This window comes from Chelonia mydas, chromosome 5 (assembly GCF_015237465.2).
Source record: "Chelonia mydas isolate rCheMyd1 chromosome 5, rCheMyd1.pri.v2, whole genome shotgun sequence".
Lineage (NCBI taxonomy): Eukaryota > Metazoa > Chordata > Testudines > Cheloniidae > Chelonia > Chelonia mydas.
The window spans coordinates 107,236,679-107,255,573 of NC_051245.2; the positions used below are offsets into that span (position 1 = coordinate 107,236,679).

At 40.3% G+C, this 18,895-nt stretch overlaps 1 protein-coding gene across 5 annotated transcripts in view; it reads right to left on the bottom strand.

The window, feature by feature from the left end:
• The window catches only part of BNC2 (basonuclin 2), a 429,551-nt gene that overhangs the window by 22,055 nt on the left and 388,601 nt on the right, over window positions 1-18,895 (bottom strand). For all 5 annotated transcript variants that reach the window (XM_043547733.1, XM_043547732.1, XM_043547734.1 and 2 more), the window contains one exon: window positions 488-2,454. In XM_043547733.1, the coding sequence (XP_043403668.1) occupies window positions 488-2,454 (1,967 nt within the window). The remainder of the gene's footprint in view (window positions 1-487; window positions 2,455-18,895) is intronic.

Below are 18,895 nucleotides of genomic sequence, written 5' to 3' on the forward strand. Positions count from 1 at the left end.
ATTAATGATTCCTATTCATTTGTACTTAAGCCTACAGAGATGGGGGTTGTTCTTGTATCCTATTCCTACAGTTTTTTCCCTCCATCCATTCCTGTTTCTATGTATCAATGTGTATGTGTGAAGATATTTCTGTTGTATATAATTATTATATATTTAATAGAAGCTTTCCTTGATTGGAAAGATGTAGGGAGAAAAAGCTGAATGTGTAAAAGCTGCAGCTTATATACAAAAGTGTATACACAACACACACACACACACAGAAAGAATGACATTATCTAGCCAATCACATAAGACAATGACATAGTATATACTATTCTGAATGTAAAACAATGAAAACCTAAAGTGATTAACACCCCTTCAATGCCAAGGGGGCACGACTGTCACTTGTCATTACTGTGTGTCTCTCTCTATTTCTTCATCTACCTAAAATTGGATTTTCTTATGTAATTCGACACAATAATGTAGAAATTAATTAATATGTACTGACCTGTCTCTGCTTCTCCGTGATGGGAAGGCAGCGTTACAGCCAGCCACTGTGCAGACATGCATCTCTTTTAAATGAACGTTCCTGTAGTGAAGCTTCACACTATAGGAACTTTTGAAACTCTTCTTGCAGACATAGCAGATCTTGGGATCTGGGCTGGAACATAGGTCACCTTCTGGAGAGAACTTCTGAGGACTGTTGTAGTTGAATGTTGAAGTGAAACTTTCATGAAGGGCAGCCATACTGGCACTGCCCCCATTATACAGTCCATATTGGCTCATGTAAAACATATCATAGGTAGGGTCTGTAAACTCTTCCTTCACCTTAATTACATCCCGGTGAGAAGATTCATTGTGATTTTCATCTGGCATCTCACTGTTCATCATAGACTTTTCATTGGATTCATGCATGTGTTCATCACCTTCCATGGATTCCTCACACAATTTTGGCTCTGAGGATTCTGACTCGTTTTCATAGTCTCTCTCATGCTCTTGGTCTTCTGAGGTCATGCTGTCTGCCCTTCTTATCTCTGTCCTGGAAATGCATCTGCTTCTACCGTTTTTAGAAAAGTCTTTCACAGACAATCCTGGGCTCATTTCCTCCTGCGAATGGCAGTGATTGTCATGACCAATATCGTTAGCCATTGTGCTGTTGTCATTAGCTTCATCATCTTCATCGTCAAACTCGTCAGCAGTATCAATAACTTCCTTTTCTATTTTAACTGGCATGCTTGACTTCCTTGGTTTCTTTTTAGGGGCAAGGTCAGCATTAGGCTCATGGGTAGGCATCACCATCACAGGTACCGATGACTCTGAAGGAAGGGGAGGATGCTGCTCCACTGAACCACCTGTTGGTATGATGGGACTGGTGGGTAATGAGGTTGGAGGGCTCACCATCTCTCCAGGAGTAAGTAAACTTCTGTAAAAAGGAGGAACAGGCTGGACAGTCTTTAAAGCTGGAAACACCAGCTGGCTAGAAAGAGGGTTCTGTAGTACAGGGTCTAATGGGGGAGTAGTAAAACCCATTGGAGGCCGACCAGGACTCGTTAAGGTAAGACCGGATTTTGTACTTGCTATGACGGGGGTGGCAGCTCCTGATGTAGCACGGATTAGATCTTTGTCTCGGTTGTTCCTTAGCATAGGCATGTGAAGGCGGGGGTTAGGGTTAGCACTGTGACGATTGCGACTTCTAAGGGAGCTGAAGACCATGTTGCAGCCTTCAATCGTGCACCGGTGTTTGATTTTAAGATGAACTGCATTGTAGTGGATTTTGAGAGTACCTTTGTCATAGAAAGTTTTACCGCACGCATTGCAGAACACTCTCCCTTTTCTTGATGCCGATCCCATTCTTCTCATTCTGTGAATCCTGAATGAGCTTTTCGTGTGCTCAGTTTTGGACAAATCATTAATGGGTGTTGATGTTTGAACAGGAGACACACAGGCTGGCTCAGTTTTGGGTTCTACATTTGTGATGCTGGTCAAAGCATTCCTGCTGGATGTCTGCTCATTCTTGAAAGGAGTGGGAGAAACTTCAGATTCACTGCTTTCATTATATTCATTTTGGGTAGAAAGGCTTGGCTCACGCAGCCTCAGAGCAGGCTGTTCCAGCAGGAGGCCATTTGGAGGCAGCCCCAGCAATGGAGCAGAGACGGGATTTATGTACTGGAATGGAAGCAGAAACGCAAGGCTGTTAGGGATGTTTTCAAAGTGATGAATGCTGGAAGGGTTGCTGTTCTCCAGGTGAGCAAGGAGACTTGGGCTCCTAGTGCGATTATTGCTTTCAATAAAAGTCCTTATATCTGAATCTGTCTTTGAAGATGGCACAGCCACAGCCTGCCCTTCTTTTTCTTGAATTGCCATCAGCTCCACGATGGATTTGGTTTCTCCAAATCTTAGAAACTGCTGAAGGGTAATAATCTCTTCTTCCCTGGACATGATGGCCCAGCGGTCCAGCACCTTGCCTGCAGCATCCTAGAGGCCATATCAAAGAAACAACAAAGACAAACACAAAGAAAAAAAACTTATTGATTCTGCATAATTATTGAATTCGATAGAAGGTGCTCTGCTGCCTGTACATGAAACACTAAGCTCAGAAAACAACATGCAAACAGTGTTAATAGAAGTCGATCCACAAAGCAAACTTTTCTGCCATGCAAATGTAGTAATTAGAGTCACAAGTTAGAGAAACAGATTGAGTTTAATAATGTCAAAGCAAACAAAATGTAGACGACTGGGGCTCTGTGATCTAAAATGCCTTCAATACTGCCATTATAACAACATGATCTATGTACTATGCAACTGCTTCGCAGACATTAGTTTAAGACATGAATTCTTGCTGTGCAGCCCACTGTAAATACAGAAAACTGTACCTTAATCCTTACAAAATGGTGACACTATAGGAAAGAATGAAATAAATGCATTTGATAGAATTACCTCTTAAATGTAAGGAGACATAAGACTGAATTCAATTAGGAGCAATCTTGTAAAATGCATCTCAAAGAATTTGAACCAATACAATTAAAAAGTAGCATAAAAATATTAACCTACATTTTTCCACAAGAGCAATATATAAAATTGCATTTACTGCCAACGCACATCAAAAGGCTGAAACTGGGGGGAGGAAGGGAAACATTGCTTTTGAGTCTTACTGAACTGTTACTGGCAATTGAGTGCAAACTTCCAACCTGGGTTTGATTTACACTTAAAATATAACTTTTTTACAGGCTTGTTACAAATGACAGTTACAAATATTTAAAAAGTAAACATTTGATGGATGTGGAGAACATAAATGTATAAAAAAGTGTTGTCTCTTAACATCACCTTCTGATAGCAAGGGAAAAGTCCAGAGAGAATACACATCAGTAATCAGTAGACTATCTGTTGTTAAATATACATTAAAAAGCATTTCACACTTTCATTTTTGCTAGTAAGTATGAGATTTGCCTGAAGGTAGAACTTAAAAATTCTGCACTGTAATGTCAGGCAATCCATTCCAGCCTGTATTGATAAAAATGTAATAAAATACTTACATAATGAATACATTTTATCAACATCTCTCCCTTTGGGCTAACGCTGGACATATCACCACCTCTGTAGCTACCAACAAACCCTGTCCCATGACCATCAAGCAGAGGTGCCCCAGTGTCTACTGCATAGAACTGCCAGATACCTCTGCATGGAACTCCTCAGTGCTGTATTTTTGGTTTTTTTAAAATCTTGGATCCCAGATTTAGAGCCCTGTCTAAACATTTAGGATTACCCTATGCAGCAAAAATCATCAGAAGTGGTTTGAGTAGAAAAAACAGTGTATTTATGTGAAAATATGAAAATTATTTACCACATTGCAGTAATGATTCTAGGTTTTTTCACATTAATTTTATAGCATTGTAAATCACTATTTTCTCAAATGATGAAACATACACGTAAAACTCTGGCTAGGACTGGTTTTGCTTATTTTAGTTCAGATTTAGCTAAAATCATACGATGCAAAGCTAATGAAATGAGTTAATGTCACTTATGCTGCAATATCTAAGATGTGGCTATAGAGCCACGAACATGGTTCATGGTACCAGGTATGAGTGATATCACACAATCCAATCTAACAAGAATGTAATTAACCCATGACAGAACTATAACAATGGGGAAAACCTTAAATTGACCTTAATCCTGCAAGTTGATCCATGTAGGCAGATCACTGCACTCACGTGGAGCCTTCATCAGTGGGGATCCAGGCAGATTAAGGGACCTCCTTGTGAAGAGCTGCTTGCAGGATAAGGCTATAATTTGTTGATTTGGTTCAGTAAGCAGCCAAAGCTTTGAATACTTTTCCTAACATAGTAAGGGCTTCTCTAACTCCTACAGCCTTAGAATTCCACCTGTCCTGCTGGAAGGGAATGCCTGTTTTGCAGGAACTCAGTGTGATTCAATGCAATTGATCCAAAAGGGCAGGAAGTCCTTGGAACTGGGACTACACTTTCCTTCCTTCCAAATTCCAAACTGGTTATCTTTTGACTATTTTCCCTGCATATTTTTCAAAAGGTTCCCTATTTCTCCATTCAATTCCACCACCACCTCCACCAAGCCTGCCCTTCCTTGCCACAATGATTCTACATTTTTTAAATACTAGTATCTCACCTGGACCCTAAAATGGCCTCACAGTTCAAATTTTGAGCCCCTCCTTCCCCCCGCCCCCAACAGCTTTTATCTGAGTCAGAGTTTAAATAGATGGAAAAGGCCTCGCCTCATATTGTTTGGAGGCAGGATCTAAGAGTTCCTCTCCTAATTTATAGGGTTTACTTGGATTGAGTCGGGGACTGTCGGATTGCTGCCAACTGTGGGTGTTTGTAATGCACTACTGATAGCAATGTATGTTTTTTACATCCAGAGGCTTGTGCAGTAGGAGATGTCTGTTTTATAAATGTGGATAGATTCATAAATAAAGAAATCAGATTTGGATTGTGCCATTTGCTGGAAAACAGTGGGCTTCTCTGTTGTGGAGCCCATAGAAACCTACAAGTAAGACATCAAGAGGTCAATCAGATCACTCAGGAGACTTGTGGAATTGGTTCTTATGGCACACATTTAGTATTTTGTCAAGCTTAGACTGAAATGTCCCACGTGATGGGGCTTCCACCACTTCCCTTTGGAGGTTATTCTGCAGTTTAATACATATCCTCACTAAGAGAAGTTTTCCTGACACTTTGCCTAAATTGTTCCTCTTTCAATGCCAAAATGTTACACTTATGTATACTCTTACAGTATCTACTACAGGATTTTCTAGAGTTGTGAGGAAGACAATGAAACATTGGGGGGCCAAATCCTCAGACTCGGCTACAGTGCCAATGAGCTCTTAAACAAGCAGTTGGGGATTTGATTGGCATGGGGTTATCCTCAGCTAGCACAAAGACAACAGCCCAGTGGAATCAGACAGTTGGCTTAAAGCAACCTTAGGCTACTCCTACCAGCCGTATTGAGTGACAGCTCAGCAGAGCTAAAGATTCAATTACTAATTCCCAAAACCACCCTCCATTAACATCTTTAGGGCCAGTCCTACAAGCTGTACAAGGACTAGGATTTACACAGTTTTCCCTAACGGTGATAAAGGTAGCATGTGTGGGGAAGCTGGTTGTAGTTAATCATGCACACTTCTCCAGTTTTACTTTTAGAGAGAAAAGGATGGTGAGATAATATCCTTTACTGTACCAACTTCTGTTGGTGAAAGAGACAAGGTCCAATAAAGTTGGTCCAATAAAAGATATTACCTCACCCACCTTGTCTCTCTCATAAGCTGGGACCAACACGACTATAACTACCCTGCAAACTGTTTTGCTTTTGTCAGATTTTGAGCAAATCTTTATTTTGTTGTCCATGTTGTGAACGTTATATTGCTTTATTGAAGGACACATTCATATGTAGTAAAGAATATTAAACATGCATGCTATTGACTTGAAGACACTGTAGGCTGGATTAATAAATTACAGGTAGATTTTTTTTTTAATTTAAGAAACAGCAGTTTATATTCACAAGTTGTCTATTGTTATTTTTTAGCTAGAAATACAATTTTTCTAACAATACAGAAAAGTAGTTTGGGGTCACTATATTTCATAGAAAATATAGCACCTATGTACACTGCATAACGCACAGTTCAATATTTACATAGTGATGGTTTCTATAAATCACTGTAAGTATGTATTAAAATTCAGAACTAGATAAAGAGCAAATAGGAATGTCATTTTTTGATAAAACTTGAAAATTAAAAAAAAAATCTAACCATTATCCCTTTGAATTAAGCTATAACTAGCTAGGGATCTCTTTGTACACCTTAATACTTGATTAGAAGTTCAAGTCCTTTCTTACATGTAATCGATTTCTTGTTTCTTACAATCTCTCATACTAAATTTTCTCCCCAAAGCCATTAAATCATATCCACATTTAAATTTTTCATGACAAAAGGCTCCAATTTATATTACTTTTTTTCAGCTCAGTACCGATGAAGCCAAGCCTCCTGTGACAATATGTACAAGTCAGTCAGTCGGTGTAAAGATACCAGTGTGTGCTTTTACCTCTAAGCAAGCCAGTCGACAAGCATGCTTACCCTGCACAGCAATACAATGGGCGCTCTTGCTTCCCTGGCCATGGAGCCTGATTTCATGTATTGGTGGCTCTCTTCTGATTTCAGAAAGAGAGAATTCTTCAAGCCTCGAAATCATATAAAATTAACCTCGAAGGGCACAAGACCTATAACCTTAAATCTTCCTCTCTCCAGGTCTAAACACACACTCAGTTTTCTCTTGAGCTATATTATTAGTGTAGACACAGATACACACGTACACACACTGTATTGGGTCTGTGAAGCAGTGTCACGGTTAATCATCCTGAACTTCTCTCCTGATTTCTACTGACCTGTAGGTTAGGACAAGATGTGTCAGGATGCATCTTGTCCTAACTTCTAGGTCACATCAGAACAAGTGGTGGGTTTAGGAGGATTATCTCAGAGGATACAAATAGGTTAGAGTAGAAGACAAACACAAAGGTCACCCTAATTTTTATGAGTTTAATTGGGGAGGGCTGGCAAGGGGGAGATTTGGTTTCCTGGGGCTCTTTGAACTTCATAACTTGTAAGTTTTTGATTCAGCCGGAAAGCCTCTCAACTTAAAAGTTGCCTATTTAAAAAGCGAGGGTGGCCTCTATGCAACATATATGCCTTTTTCAACCTAGAACTTCTGTTTTAAAATCAAGTTGCTTTAAACTCTTGTGAAAAACTGAAAAGACTCCTATGATCTCCATTACCCTTTGCTAATTTTATATAGAAACACACACCTACACACACACTTTTGCAGGCCTATTTTTAGGTCTCTAATTTACTTCTTGGCACAGCTAAGAGAAGGTGGGTGCGTGCACATGACTGTATGCACACTGAGAAATAATTACACAGGAGTTGAGATTAATAAAAAGGTTAAAATAAAAAAAATGAAAACTCCTTTTTAGAAAAAAAGTGCAGATTCTGGGAAGCACTCAGGGAATATTTTCGAGCACTGTTGTGATAATTTCTGAGAAGCACTTGAAATTATGAGGAAAAACAACTTGGCAAGATTATTTAGTTTAGCAAGGTTGCATCTGCACCTTAAATACACATTTCTTAGTACAGACTGACCAAGCGTCTGGAATGCAGTGATTAAAAAATATATTGCATGGAGATATACACATTTGATTCCTTAGCTCAGGAAGTAAATCAAGGTTTACTATGCACTTATCTTCCCTCCATGAGCGTTTCTTAGATACCTGTAGGTTTTTTAGCTGATCTTGGGGAAATATGTTGAAAATATGGCTGTAACAACTGAAAAGCAGACTGAAATGCACTCAGTCATACTATAATTGCACAGGATGGTTTCAATTAGGGTGCAGACAGAATATCAACATTTGTTTCTGATAAAGAAAGCCTTACATAATTTCCATGATTTGAGTTTGTTGTTTTTGTTTGGGTGAGTTTCTCAGGAGCATCTCCTTACTTCCAAATGAAATTTCAAGCTGTTACACTAGGGGAAGTTCATATCCCATCTCTTTCTGGGAAAAAAGTGACCACAACACAGAGGTGCATAAGCGCATGTCTATATACATAGGAAAAGCCAAAATGCACCAGATCATGCTCCTTTTCAGGCCAGCGGCAAAGCTCCCACTGATTTTGATGGGCACGGCTCTAGCCTTATGTCTAGATTTTCATGGAAATATTTATCCACATACTTATTTTCCTGCTGGGCATTCTTTACATGCCATATCGACCCAAGGTCTGCTTTGTTTTTGCAATCATCAGAGAGAGGTATATACACCAGCTTGTTGTGATCATACATAAGCAGCTGATGCCAAATTCAACATTCCCAACTTACAAAAAGCCATGACTTTAAAGACTTTTCCATCCCAAACCCCACATACCTTCCATACCCCCTCTGTCTTCCCCCATCAAAATGTATGATACATGCTATGGTTGTGAGAATGAGGGGTCCTTTATGTCTACTGCTGCATCAGAAACCAACACGACACAGCACTACAGAGTTTTCAGTCAATAATGGAAATCTTTAGCTTTTGGCTTAACTGCTACATCTACTGTACTAAAAAAACCACAAAAGAGATAGATCTTTTCCCCTACTTCTTAGAACTGAATTTGTTTGCTTTCACCTAAAGATATGGGATGCATATCAGGTTTTTTGCTTATGACAGCTAATAGAAAAAGAAAGGATTTTCCCCTACATCAAAGTATAAACATGAAGGACACTTTCAAGTATGTACCTAACTATAGAAAATAAGAGGTATGCATAGCTTCTGTTTTGTATTTATTCTTGTTACCAGTACAAGCTATCAGTTTCTTCTCAAATAGTTCACTCCAACCCTCATGTTAATAACTGTCTTGCAACTTTCATCCAAGTGGACCCCAAAGAGCTTTACAAACTTTTACTAATCAGTATTACAGATTACAGTCCAAATTTTGCTCCAGTGTGAATCTTGACTTCATTTGACAGCAAATGGGTTATCATTTCGCACTGCAGCATTACAAAGAGCAGAATTTGTCTCCATACATGTAGGAGGAACATCACAGAAATGCCACCAGGACTGGGATGGAACAGAGCAGCTGTCTAACTGTGCATAACAGCACTTCACAGCAGAGAGAGTGAAGAATACCATGGTCCAACTGAAACTGCAAACGGAATTTAAGTACGTGGAATGTAATAACCACAGTTGAAATCTGGCCAGGACATTGGAGTTAAGCACCCACGCTCTTGCTAAAAGGCTTATGGGATCTTTACTGACCAAAAGTATTCAGATCCTCTGTTTTATATCTCATCCTTAAGACAGCACCTTCAGCAGCACCGTCCCCCACTACCAATCTGCTGGAGCATTGGTTCAGTACTACTACAGAGGGAACAGTATCACCTAGTAGATCACTAATTATCAGCACTTCTTTAGGATCTGGATTTTCTCTAGAGGGCTCCCATCGCTCTCTCTCCGAAATAAATCTTCTCTAGTCTTAAGATCCCATCAACCTTAAATCTCCACAATAATTAATCTCTTTACAACATTGTGAATACTTGGCCCTGTAAGATTGTGGTATAACGAGGTGAAACATGTTGGAACAAATTATATAAAGATGCACAGAGTCAAAAGAATGTGTTCCTTGATTAAATAAAGCTTTGGTAGAGGCAAGAAAGTTGGAATATACATCACAACAACAACCAGAAGTTGGGCAATGTACATCCATGTGAATTAAAGTAGTGAGTTCTGGAAAAGTTCTAGTTCAGCAAGGGAGTTACTCCAAAACACAAAATGGCCATGCCCTCTCAGAGATTGAGTGCTGTAGATTTCTATTGCTGGAGTAGGCCAATGCATTGTAAAGCAGTCCTAATCAACTGGAAGCAGCATCATGTGAAATCCGCCCATCTTCCCCTTTACAAATTATCCCAGGTGTATTTGAGTAACATGCATAGATACTAGTTTTTGGGTAGAGAGTGTACATGCCCAAACGTACAGATTACTTCCACAGACGAATAGTCTCCATCACAAAATGCTGTCACACAGTACATGTAGAATATCCAGTCTGCATGAAGTTAAGAATATATACATTTGGGAGGGTGTGCAGGGCAGAGAGAAGATATATTTGCCCCATGCTCTTTCACTTGAGTGGGAGCTTTCTGGCAGATATTTATGATCAGCGCCCTGCTAGAATCCAAATACAAATAATTTACAAATGAAAAGAAATCTCTCATAAAGAGAGGAGGATACGCTATTTTATCATTCATAAAAGAAATGTTAATTTGGACCTCTACCCATCCCCCCCTAAAAAGTATTAATCTCTTCAATTTAAGTAATGTTATTAGGATGCTAGGGCACAGGTTTTAAATGCTTCTTATGATTTTTAAAACATATTGTTTGACTTTTGATAAAATATTCACTTTGTTATGCAATGCTCTTGATTGTGGACCCAATAAGAATGTATAATTCATTAGAGATGATCACTTTTCTCTTAGTAACAGTGTGTGTAGCATTTTTATTTTAAAAGATATGAAAAATCGCTGTGCGGTTACAACATATTTAATCACTGCAGCTCCAGCTTCATTTAATCATAGCTGCTCCATCTAGGATCTTTATAGTTAAGGGCCTCTCAAATTTTTCCACAGTGACCCCCCTGCCCATATTCAGAGGCTTAGAATTTAGCTGGAGAAGAGAAATTCTGATTTGAAGCCAGGATCTGAATCTCTTTATAATGTTTTACACTGGTGTAACTCCACTAACTTCAGTGGAGTTAGACTTGATTTACACTGTGCAAGTGGGAGAAGAATTAGGCTCGAAGCATAAAACTGACAAATCTGACAACCTTGGTAATGGTGTCGCTACTGCCCCATTATACTAATCTTTCTCCATAAATAAATATTGAGTTACTAATTTTAAAAAGATCCAAATGGTCAGCTTTTAGCAGCTGCCATTAACATGATTTTATTGTTTAACATTTGTGTCGTGGCAGTAGTCCCTATAGGCCACAACCAGGTGAGACTCATTGCGCTAGGCACTGTACAAAAGGTATTTCACAAATGAACACTTACCCTCTTACGATCAATACAGGCTGATATTTTCAAAGCTGTCTAAGAAGTGATTCCCAAATTAAAATACTATTAAAATTCATGGAAGTTGGGTATCCAACCCTCTGAGGGCTTGTCTATACTTAAAACGCGGCAGTGGCACAGCTGTAGCTCTTCAGGGAAGTTGCTACCTACGTTGGTGGGAGGGACTTATCCCATCCGTGTTGCTACTCACCTCCCTGAGAGGCAGCAGCTAGGACGACGGGAGAATTCTCCCATCAACCTAGCGCTGTCTACACCGGCAGTTAGGTCGGATTTACTGCGCTGCTCAGGGGTGTGGTTTTTCCACATCCCTGAGTGATGTAGTTATACCAGCCTAATTTCCAAGTGTAGACCAGGCCTTTGACAGCTTTGAAAACCAAAGCCTTGGATTCTAAATGTAAAGACATATGGTGATCTCTCAGTTTCTCTATTGCTCTGTGGTTACGGAAAATGCATTTACAAGAGCTTCTTATCCCCTAAGCAGTTCCACAACTAAGTGGGTTCTAAGTGATTGAGGGCGGAGCGGAGGGTGTTGTTCTTAGGCACAGGGCAAACCTGGTTCCTCAGGGAGGTAGGGCCATTCTGCAGGAAGCATATGCAGCCTTCTGGAAATGCATGTGCTCCAGCAGATACAGCTGGATAGGGCCTCTCATAAATAGAAACACCATGGACAGGGCATATGAAATTCTGCACTTTAGAGTTAGTTATAACTCTACATTTCCTGGATTTCTGCAGTTTAAGCCAGACCTTAAGGACACTCTTTAAAAAAAGAAAAGTGAATGTGGGTTGAGCTTGCAAAACCTGTGTAATTTGGTACAAAGAGGTAATTGTGCATGTAAAATATACAGTTGCACACACAACCATGTGTAACAGGGTGTGCTGAGTCAGGTGCTGGCTCAATACCCTATCACTCGAATCCCCGCCAGTATGGGTTAACTGTGACCAAACTGGAAGATCAATTAACAAGTGGGGCTACAGCTAAGGCGCTAACTAGAAGGGGAAGCCACCCCAGTACCTGGGAGAAAATAAATTAAGAGGAAGGAAGCTCTGGAAGTGGAGAGCTGAGAGGCTGAAGGATGGCAGAGATAGGCAGGGTTGGCTGCTGCTGCTACTTCCCTAGAAGCAAGTGGGAAAGCTGGCTATGGAATGGAAATCTATATAAATAGCACTGCAGGCTGTGGACTGCTGGAGCAAAATAATAAAGTGAGGTGATGGTGATGGAGACCTGGAGAGGCCTGAAAGGACTCTCGAGAAGAGCACCCATTACACGATGGCAATCACCATTTTTCAGAAGCACTTACCAATTTTGCATAAATGACTGTTTATTTTGGTGATTGTTTAAGAAAATTTGGCCCATGGTGTTAATGTTATCACGTAATCAATGTAACTCTTAGAACTTTCATAGTTTGGGAGGCAGTGCTACCTAATGCACTGATAATTGGACTGGGAGTTACAATTCCGGGCTTCTATTTGCAGGCTCCGTGTGCCTTTGGCAAGTCATTTAAACTTGTCTGTGCTTCAGTTTTGCCATTCATAAAAGAGGAATAATGGACAGGATATTGGGAGAATTTGCAAATGTTTGTAGAGAGCTCTGAAGATGTATTATTATATTTACAACATATATAGCTCCAACAGTTGCCTAGGTGCTGTTCAGCCAAGATCTCTGCTACGATACAAAGCACGTGTAGATGAATCGTCACGTCCTATATCACGGGAGGCCAACCTGCGCCTGAGAAGGAGCCAGAATTTACCAATGTGCATTGCCAAAGAGCCACAGTAACACATCAGCAGCCCCCCGTCAGCTCCCCCCCACTAGCCTCCAGTGTCTCCCACCTGCCAGCAGCACCGCTGCTCAGGAAATAACCCTCAATCCCTGTCCCTCCCGCATACCGCAATCGGCTGTTTTGTGGTGTGCAGGAGGCTTGGAGGGGTGGGGAGAAGAGGTGGAGGAGCAAAGGCGCACCAGACTCAGGGGAAGGGTGGGGGGGAAGGAGTGGAGTGGGGACAGGGCCTGGGGCAGAGCCAGGGATTGAGCAGTGAGCACCCTGTAGCACATTGGAAAGTTGGCGCCTGTAGCTCCAGCCCCAGAGTCGGTGCCTAAGCAAGGAGCCGCACATTAAACTCTGAAGAGCTGCATGTGGCTCCGGAGCCAGAGGTTGGCCACCCCTGTCCTATATCCTATAGTCAGTGACTATATCTAATGTTCACCACAGTGAAAACAAAGCAGGATACCCAACATTCAGATCAGACTAGATTATCATAACGGTCCTCTTTGGCCTTAAATCTATGAACCATTTAGTCAATATTATCTGGAAAAAATAAGAAACAAAGGACCAAGTCCTGATGATCTCATAGGCAAAGCTCCCATTGAAGTCAGTGGGAGATTTGCCAGGATAGTAACAGAAGGAGGAATTTAGTATTTCATCCAAAGACCATAACACTGGAGTAAAAAGTACTGATAAGTGTAAGTAGATGTCACAAAACACTTAGTCTCTGATTCAACACAAAGTTGCGACTCAATAAAGAAATTTAGTTGTGCTCTATGCTGAGTATATGAATGGCAGAAGAACAGGAAGACTGATTTCTGTCTTTAGTATTCATTAGGGAAACATGCATTATTACTTGCAATATATACAAAATGATCTTAAGAGGCCTCTTTCTTTTGACTGTTTACATAAAAAAAAATTATGCCAGGAAAATCAAGTTAATTGTAGATGCACGTGTGACACAGAAGGAAGATGGCAGGGTGCACATATGATACTAAAAAGGCAAAGGTTGGTAGAATATAAAAATTCAAATCCATAAAGTGTGCAGCAAGTTATCTATCTGCACACATTACAGGCACTGAAATGCAGAAGAAAGTGGGAAAAATATATTGCGGTGTGCAAGGTAATAATAATTGTGCCTGCATGCCTTAATACCCTCTTGTCCCAGCAGTCCTGACTTTCTAGGCAGCCCACTTCTCCACATTAACAGTAGTCATTTGGAGAGCAGCAAACGTGCCATTAGAAGCACTTTTACAAGTGTATATTCATCCACCAATTAGCTTAATGTGGCCGCTTTCTGCATATTTTCTATCCAGGCTTGCACAAATCTTATTAATATTTCCCCCTAGCGCTTTGACAGATTACCTTGTCATTATGCATCCTGGAGCCTTTTAAACAATATGGGTAAACTACTGTTTGCGAGGTTAATGACAATTATCCCCTAATTACTGCATAAGTCACTCAGTCCACTTTATCTGATAGGCAGGGTTCTGCTCTGTGTATCTGCCATTGTGTCACCGTAAATGAATCTTGTATAGCCATGTTTATCTGTCGTTGCCTTGTAAATTACACTGACAGAAGAATGAACAAATTACTGTGTGTCATCACTTAAATACAACTTCTGATAAAAAAAAAACACCCACAATTACAGCACTTGAATTTCAGCCTGATCACAATTAGTGAAAACATATTTAATGTTCTAAGTGATATATTTCAGAGATGATGGGTCAGGATTTAGTAGTGGAGCCCTGAGGTGATGGGGGTAGGGTTGCAAGAATAGGAGAAACACAAAAAACGATGGTAACAGTAATGCTCTTATCATCTGATTGCTTTCGCTGTTATTTTAACAGACAACATGACTACCTGGTAGTATTTTCCAAACGTTCTCTCGCCCAGATCAGAAGGGATGTGCCTAATGTCACAATTTCAATGGTTTTCGACCCTCCACTCCCTGCTGTTTTCAGCAACACAAATGGAACACAACGGCCCAACATATATGAGGCCAGAACTAGTATAAAACCACAGGCTACCCTAATTTAATGGATAAAATGGATTAGTAACTTAGATCCAAGGTCTGCCCTGATCAGTCCCACTGACTCTAATGGATTGATGAGGGTGTAAGTCTAGGCAGAAGCTGGCAGGCAGTGTTCAAGTCTATTTTTTTTAAAAAAATATATATTATATAATTAACAAAATTATCTTAGCACCTTTGCTGTATTACACAGTGTCTCTGCTTTGGGTCTCCTCATTGACATAAAGTGGCAGAAAAAAATGGGCTCAATTTACTGCTGCCAAGGGTGGCTGTCCCGATAGGCACTGAGTTAGCATACATCGAAGGCTGGTGACAGCCCCCTCAGGGAAGAGAGGCTCTTGATGACTGGCACTGCTTTTCATCCTTGGGCAATGGCTATCCCCACAACTGTATCTATAACTGTGGCTATCCCCACAAAGTATCCTGTATTCAGAAGGACTAGAAGTCTAAGGGAGAGAGTGAATTTGAAGTGGCTAATAAGAACAAGCTTAAACCCGCCATTCTTTATTAAACAAACATTCTGTTAATGCAGCGCTATGAAAGGTGACAGACTGATAGCTCTGGAGATTTCAGTCCTCTAGCTATCTGCACAGCAGGTACAGCACAAATAACACCAAAGACACAGCCTTCCCCGTACTGGCTCCACCATAACTTGGACAGGCAACCCCTACGGCCAGTAGGGCTGTTGAATCTCCAGACCCTTTCGCTGCGTAATTGTGGTGGGTTTGTGATGAGGACACTTGCCCACCGGGACTGAGATCACCACGTAGGACACCAAACAGCCATCACACAACAAGAACTTCCAGTCACCACTGACCTAGACAGGACTGGGACCAGAAAACAGAACATGAAGGATATCTTAAAACATGTTCACTGCTATACTCTGATGAATGCACAGTTCAACTCCCGAAAGCTAAAGGAATGATGTGTAAATTAGTGCAGACTTTGGCCCTTGAAAGCTAAGAGCATCAAATTATATTTGTTGAAATTTCTGCAGATGAAATGGGAAGTGTGTGATTTTTAGAAGCTGATGATTAGTTAGTGTAAGTAAACAAGTCACACCAACACTGCAGACCTGTTTTAGACTGTGTTACACGAAATACGTGCTTTCATTCAGTTGGATTATGAATGTGTCCTATTTAAAGAGGATGGGTACATTGAGATGTTGGAAGATAACAATGGTTTTGTAAGCAACATGCACAAGTACAGTACCTCTCATCACGCCTTCAGCACGGGTTGGAAGAAAATGCTGTAGCAAAATGGGAGGAAAATGTAAGAGCCGACATTGATAGGGATAGCTGAAGAGCCTGATCGATTTTGAGTAAGCACTACCTCAAGGGCCTTGGTCCCAGCAGGATTGATCTCTCTGTCTGTCCTGTGTTCAGTCAATGCAACTTCAGCAGGGTATCCACTGCGGAAATAAATGAAAGTACTGCAGTATCTCCCCCTCCCCCCACTTCTTCCCCCCTCAGCTGAAGGAAATGTAAACCCTGACGTGGCTGAAGGTAGAGCAAAAAGCAACAGAGGGTTAAAAAATGTGCAGGGAACAAAATGCTATCGCTTCTGTGTAAAACAAAACTTGGAAAAATGCATTTCCAAATCATTAACGTTTCTCTTTTAATCTGGAGTTTCATTGGCCTCTGACCTTTGCTAATGGCATAGTAACTCTGCATGACAGAGACAAGTGTTACACACTTTTACTGGTTAAGTTGGCTGTGTCATGTCAAATGAAGGTGAGGATTAGCACCTGTCATTTGTGCAGACAAGAGTGGGTGCAAAATCCAATTTCTAACCATGGAGAGCAAGGTAATTGGGCTGACTACTGACTGAAAAAAATACTGGATTGGTTTAGCAAAACAAATTTTAAAAGATCTTTGGAAATATAACAGGGTAAAATAAAAAGACAACTAAGAAACCAAAAACAAAAATACACACATTCATGCTGGTTATAGTCTCTCTCTCTCTTTTGCGCATTACAGTTTCTATGAGCACATTTCTGGTTTCATCAGCTTTCTTTGAACAATCTCTGGAGATGCTGAGCTCCTTGCAGAAAGCTCCATTCATTAAGGAATATTATTTACATGGATATTATTCAGTTTTGCTTGAGCTCTTTTAAATTTAAGTTGTATCTTTGATCTATGGCTGATTCAAAAAGCTAAGTGATGCTCTGCATGGACATAGACCAGCAGGTGCTAAAGGTTGAGGTAAGCATGAAGCTACCCTAAAATTCAAAATGTATATACTGTTAACTAGCCTGTTCATTCAGAGCAATAGTTATGGGAAGAAATTCTACCGAGGAAGTTGAATGCCATCATATTCAAATATTCAAGACTGTGCTAAGAAAAATTACACTCATGTATCAATTACTTATCACTCGTAGCAAATTTTTCACATGGCAGAACTTTGTCTACAGTACTGATCTCTCAAAGATAGAGAAAAACAGGAGCAAAAATTACATTTTGCACGGTTGTTCCACAAGAACAGAATGAGCTCAGAATACTACAACATAAATTCATAATGTAGTCTAGAAAAGAGGATGAGTGTGAGAGTTGGAGCCAGGAGTATTGTAAGCATTATGGGTTAACATGCCTTTTCTTCAGGGTTGGTTTGGCCCTTTACTTAGGCAAAATCCCTACTGATTCAATGGGAATTTTGGCTGAGTAAGGATTTCAGAATTGAGTTTTAATGTGTCCTTCCCAGACATCCAAGCAAGTGACTTTGCACAATGTGGAAGGTTGATTATAGGTGAGGACATGCTGAAATAGGTGGGCTTGGTTCACAGGTCTACCTACAAATTTTATTTTCAGTTTGTAGCCCTGGAGTTGCACTTTGAATTTGATGTTCAAACAGCCTCTAGAAGACAATGAAACTCAATGGAAGCTTCCAAATTGTGCATGGTTTTAGGTTAAGAAAACAAAACCATGAATTTCAAACAGTGGCTACCTGCAAAAATATCCAGTCTTTTCATGATTTTAATCTCTGCTCCTCAAAGCAGAGAGGAAGGGGATGGTGCAGTGATTGGCTACCCAGGTTCAATTCTCTACATCCTCACAGGCTTCCTGTGTAATCTTGGGCAAGTCACTTAGTCTCTTTGTATTTGTTCCGCAGCTTTAAAATGGTGATAGCACAACTTCCCCTTACCTCACAGGGGTGTTGTGAAAGTAAACACATGAACGATTGTGAGATGTTCAGATGATACAAAAAGAAAAGGAGTACTTGTGGCACCTTAGAGACTAACAAATTTATTTGCGCATAAGCTTTCGTGAGCTACAGCTCACTTCATCGGATGCTTATGCTCAAATAAATTTGTTAGTCTCTAAGGTGCCACAAGTACTCCCTTTCTTTTTGCGGATACAGACTAACACGGCTGCTACTCTGAAACCTGTCAGATGATACAGTAATTGGGGCAATATAAATACCCTTTGCTTACTGAAAACTTTACCCCGCTTTGTGAATTTTTAGGCAAATCCGTCTCGATGAGAAAGTTTCACAAGATTCTAATTACAGGAAAACTGAAAAGCAAGAGAGAATGAGAGAAAGACTAGCCAACAACAGAGAAGTGAAGTACAGTTCATTTGTTTTCTTGTGACACCCAAGACAGAGTTAATTTGCAAGACTCCTGCTTTTATAAACAGCTACCCCAAGAATAAGGCATACAGGGTATGATCAGCCAGTGAGTCTTCGAGATTGATTCTCCACATATTGCCTTTATTAATTTAATCGGTTCAGTCAAAGGGAATCATTTGCTTTCTTCTGACAGAAAGAATAACCAGGAGATCCCAAATACAATAATCCACAACTTGAGAAGAAAGTGCCAGTCCCACCTTGTTTGAATGGAATATATTAACATTCTCTCTCTCTAATTACATAGTAGATTTTAGGGGAGCCCAGTGCTGTATATTTGTTTACCTTTTTTTTTTTTTACGATGTGTATTTGCTGCAGGGAACAGACCATTCCATGCAAAGATGCCTCCCCTGAACAAAGATTCTTGTTGTGAAGTGAATAA